Genomic DNA, 5,338 nt, shown 5'->3' on the forward strand with positions numbered 1-5,338 from the left:
GATCTTTGTGTGTTTCTGTGCTGATGTTCCACTGTGGGCCTTCACACTCTCGTCCTTTGGACTCTTTCCACACATCAGTTTGAAGTACTTTAATGAACACATCAGTACTTTTAACTAGGATTTGGTATCAGGAGTATCACAGAGTTCAGGGGGACTGAGAGGTCAGGGTGAGGCCAGCACAGAAACACAAATGTGTTCTTCCCCTCCCCACCAACAGGTGGCAGTGTGGCAGGATTCAGTTCAGTGTTATTGATATAGAGCCAAATCAAACAGTGGCCTCGGGGCCCTTTATAGCTGTAAGGTAAAGAGCTGCAGTACTACAGAGAAACCCACCAATCAGACAGCACTTGGTGACAGTGGGAAGGAAAAACTCCCTTTAACAGCAACAAGTTTTAATGATGATGTCATCAAGTGTTTTCATGTAGTAGAAGAAGAATAGCACCTCTCACCATCTCTGTGCAATATTTATATCACTGATACTGAACAATATCCATCACTGCTATAATGTGCAATACTCCCCCACTGTACATCATGGTTACATGTATCTATTTATTTTATTTGATACATTCATGTGTGGACTGTCCACAGTGTGGCACTGAGTCAGGAGTGGGCCTCCACTCTCCCTGTACAGTCTGTATAATGACAATAAAGACATTGTAGTGTAAATGGAGCAAAGTAAAGGATGAACAGGCTGCAGCTCTGATTCAGCTCTCTGAGCTCCATGAAGCCCTGCAGCACCTCCCACATAATGAAGCCCTGCAGCACCTCCCACATAATTAAGCCCTGCAGCACCTCCCACATAATAAAGCCCTGCAGCACCTCCCACATAATAAAGCCCTGCAGCACCTCCCACATAATGAAGCCCTGCAGCACCTCCCACATAATGAAGCCCTGCAGCACCTCCCACATAATGAAGCCCTGCAGCACCTCCCACATAATGAAGCCCCGCAGCACCTCCCACATAATAAAGCCCTGCAGCACCTCCCACATAATGAAGCCCTGCAGCACCTCCCACATATTGAAGCCCTGCAGCACCTCCCACATATTGAAGCCCTGCAGCACCTCCCACATAATGAAGCCCTGCAGCACCTCCCACATATTGAAGCCCTGCAGCACCTCCCACATATTGAAGCCCTGCAGCACCTCCCACATAATGAAGCCCTGCAGCACCTCCCACATAATAAAGCCCCGCAGCACCTCCCACATAATAAAGCCCAGGTCCACATGGTTCCAGTTCATACATAACTCTGTGCTAGTGTAGCAGTTGTGTTACAAACTTATGAATTTCTCCATAACAGCTCTTTACTATTAAAGCTTATTTTGGGCTGTGATCTCCTGCCTGTGCGTGTGTGTGTGTGTGTGTGTGTGATGATGTAGGTGTGTGTGTGTGTGTGTGTGTGTGTGTGTGTGTGTGTGTGTGCTGCTCTCTGTTGATCAGACTGTGTTAAAGCCATTAATTGTAATGTGTGTGTGTGTGTCTCTGTGACCTGACTCGTCCTGTGTGAGTCTCAGGTGCCGTTTACACGAGACCGTTTTCATTTTGAAACGGTGTCGTTTTGATGCGTTTCGGCCTTGCGTTTACACGACAACGGTGTCGTTTTGATGCGTTTCGCCCTTCTGTTTACACGACAACAGAGTGAAAACGATGTGTTTCAGAAACGGGGTCCAGAGTGGAGCGTTTCAGAAACGCACCGGCTTGCGTTTTCGTGTAAACACTTGAAACCGGGGTGATTTGAAAACGCTCGACTCGCACATGCGCACTATGGTTGCGACGGCCAGTTTTTCGCGCACGCGCAAACTGATAAACAGTACTCGCGGATTCACGAGTGCTTCTTATGCTTTTCCTGTGTTTTTACCGTTTTGTAATTCAGCGTTGTGTGCAGCAGCGATCCAACCTCATCATCGGTCCACACAAAACCTCTCACATTGGCCGTTTATATCATAATGAACAATTTGCCGCAATTTGCCGCACTACCTACTGTGTCACTCCACGCATGCGCGTCTTGCGTAAACAAACTTTGCAAAGAGAAAACCAACGCCAACTTGTGGCCTGGCATGGGAACTACATCGTTTTCATCGTTTCACATGTCCTCGTGTAAACGCGGATCGTTTCTGAAACGCCATCGTGTAAACGAAAGGCTGAAACGCATCAAAACGACACCGTTTCCAGTGAAAACGGCTTCGTGTAAACGGCACCTCACTCAGGTGTGAGTTCACTGTTTGGGTCTGAGGCTAATGCTAGCATGCTAAGTGAGCCTGAACTCTTCCTCTGTGATGAGGAGAGCGGCCCAGCAGGAGCTCACAGCTCATGGATTTCTGTGTTCCTGGATCACAGCTGGCTGTTCCTCAGAGAACCACAGATCCACTTCCTCCTATCTCACCGTTTCACAGCACCACACAGGTCTGAGCAGGTGTAACACACACAGGTTACACACTGTTCTCATGGTGACTCACAACGATCACACACACTATCTCCAAACATGTGTCTGCTGTGCAGAGCAGTGAGGAGAGCTGGGACCTCTACACTGGAGGAACCAAACAGCCTCTTCACAAACACCACACAGCAGAGCCACCTGGACAGGACCAGCTGTACAGCTGCACCTAAAGGTCAAAGGTCACTCTCTGAGGATGCCAGCGTTCACATTTTGGAGCAGGCAGACAGATGTTTGAAGGAGGAGTTAAAGAAGCATCTGTGTCCACTGTGAACCTCCATCACTGAGCAGAGGAGCTGGATTACATCACCAGCTGTGAGCCACCTACCTGAGATCCCTCCCCAGGAGCCTCAACCCCCACTCACACCTTACAGGTGACCTCAAGAGGTCACATGACAGGATGGAGCAAAGTCTCACAGTGGTTTCACCCTTGGTGGTAATGACCCACACCTTTTTCCACACCTTGGCTCATGTGATGATGAACATGATCAATAACAGTGGGTCAGCGAGCACCTCCAGTTTGACACAACATTTGATCCTGCAGCAGTTCAGACCTGAAAGCTGTGTGTGTGTGTGTGTGTGTGTGTGTGTGTGTGTGTGTGTGTGTGTGTGTGTGTGTGTGTGATGGTAACAGAGGTCTATCAGTGTCAGAGCTGTCAGCATGATTCAGTCAGTGTTTCAGTCAATCCAACAGGACCTGAGATGTTCCTGTTAAACTGCTGCAGTGTTTCCAAAGAGGGGACACTGATTGTGTCCCAACACTGACTGCTGTTGGCTCTCTCTGCAGTGTTGTATCACTTCCTGTTTCAGAGCACAGTGGTGATTTCCTGTCTGTTAGCTGTTTAATCTGTATAGCTCGATTTATGTGGATAACAACATCTTTGGATACTGTTTCTCCTCTGAAAGGAAAGCTTCAAATCAGAAGTGCCTGACTCCGTGGTATAATTCACAAACGCACAGCTTAAAGCAGATAACCCGAAAGCTGGAGAGGGAATGGCGTCTCACTAAATTAGAAGATGCTCATTTAGCCTGGAAAAAGAGTTTGTTGCTCTATAAAAAAGCCCTCCATAAAGCTAGGACATCTTACTACTCATTAATTGAAGAAAATAAGAACAACCCCAGGTTTGTTTTCAGCACTGTAGCCAGGCTGACAAAGAGTCAGAGCTCTGTAGAGCCGAGTATTCCTTTCACTTTAACTAGTAGTGACTTCATGGATTTCTTTACAAATAACATTTTAGACATTAGAGAAAAAATTAAAAATAGTAACGTGTTAGATTACTGGTTACTGAGAAAAAGTAGTCAGATTACAGTAACGTGTTACTGACATCACTGATTATTACTGACTAACTTGATAATTGTCTACATAAAACAGAAAAACATGCCAACACGTTGATGTTTTTAAAGACTCCTTGAATATGATGCATCTAAAGTGCAGCTGTATGTCAGATCAGTCTGAATGTTCCTGACCTTCCTTTCATTATCATTGTTCCTTTAATGGTTCTCCTGGGTTCCTGTGCTGGATTTGTTCTGCTCACTCTGGAACGGTTCTATGGTGGCGTGATGGGCGGGGCTGGATGTAATCTCCCATCATGCCTCATATGTCTGTGGTGTTTGCTGCTGAGTTTAAGGAAGCTGTGATTACCGGACCTGTTATAGTTTGTTTGTCCCAAAGCACAGAGAATTATTGTGATTATAATAAATGACGTTTACAGTCGAAGTATTCACGGGGTTCATTTCCGGGTTTGTGGCTCCTGCAAACAGCGTCACCGGTTAATCTGCTTTAGCGCAGTTACTGAGGGTCGATCTTTGACTGCAGCGGGTCCGGGTCCGGGTCTGTACCCCCCCCCCCCCCCTCCCCGGCTCACACGGAGCTTCTTACCGTTCAGGAGGAGCAGGAACACCACCGACGTCTTCATCCTCCTTTAAAGCGCTCAAACCGCCACAAAGTCCCGGTAAATCCTCCGCTCACCGAACGAACGCACACCGGGGATCACCTGCAGCTCCGCCCACACCTTACCCTGCAGGTGTGACGCTCAGAGGAACGTTTACTTTCGGTTTGACAGGAAGTGTCCGTGAGTGCAGACGGTGATGAATTTAAATGAGCTTCAGATGGTCAGACATGTTCGAATTTTCACATTTATTCCTTCTGAGAATAGAATAGAATAGAATAGAATAGAACAAAACTTTATTGTCATTATACATACGACGAAATTAATCATTATACAACAAGTTATATAACGACATTCATCACAATATAACGAAATTCCGTTCGGAACAACCATCCAGAGAAGACACAGACAGACTAACATAGGGGAGATGGGTGGCTGCAGCCGCTGCCGTTTTTCACTGGCGCTACATTCAGTCCCCAGAAAAGGAAACAACCAGAGGTGGCAAAAGTACTGACATTCTGTACTTAAGTAGAAGTACAAGTACTTATGTTAAAAAATACTTTAGTAAAAGTTGAAGTACTGGTTCAACTTCTCTACTTAAGTAAAAGTAAAAAAGTACAGTGTAACCCATGTTAAAATCTGACATAAAAAAGAATAAACAGTTGATTAAAAGTCTGCAGACAGAAAATAACGTCACTGCCCCTTTAAGGAACCAGCGTTACAGACGCAGCACCTGAGTGACGCTGCAGTACACAGACCGGAGGGAGAGAGCAGAGGAGGAGTCGGAGAGAAGAGCGGTGATTAATTAACAGAAAAAAGTTAATATTATGGTGAAAAAAACATAATCTACCTGGTCGGGAACTGACGGGGATTTTATGAGAACTAAGCTACATCGGGTTTGGTCAGGTTTTTTGCTTGGTTGGAAGCTCGGTCGGAGCGAGGATTGGTTTGCCGTGTGCGACGTGCACATTCACAGACGGGATTCAAGATGGCGAGCCAGACCCAGACCTTCAATTC

At 46.3% G+C, this 5,338-nt stretch overlaps 1 protein-coding gene across 1 annotated transcript in view; it reads right to left on the reverse strand.

Annotated features, from left to right (window-relative positions):
• The window catches only part of LOC115777206 (uncharacterized), an 8,426-nt gene extending 4,078 nt beyond the window's left edge, over positions 1–4,348 (reverse strand). The window contains exon 1 of the mRNA XM_030725042.1: positions 4,298–4,348. Coding sequence (XP_030580902.1) covers positions 4,298–4,348 — 51 coding nt within the window. The remainder of the gene's footprint in view (positions 1–4,297) is intronic.
• Positions 4,349–5,338: the final 990 nt, after the last annotated feature.

The sequence above is a fragment of the Archocentrus centrarchus genome, unplaced genomic scaffold (genome assembly GCF_007364275.1).
Source record: "Archocentrus centrarchus isolate MPI-CPG fArcCen1 unplaced genomic scaffold, fArcCen1 scaffold_45_ctg1, whole genome shotgun sequence".
Taxonomy (NCBI): Eukaryota; Metazoa; Chordata; class Actinopteri; order Cichliformes; family Cichlidae; genus Archocentrus; species Archocentrus centrarchus.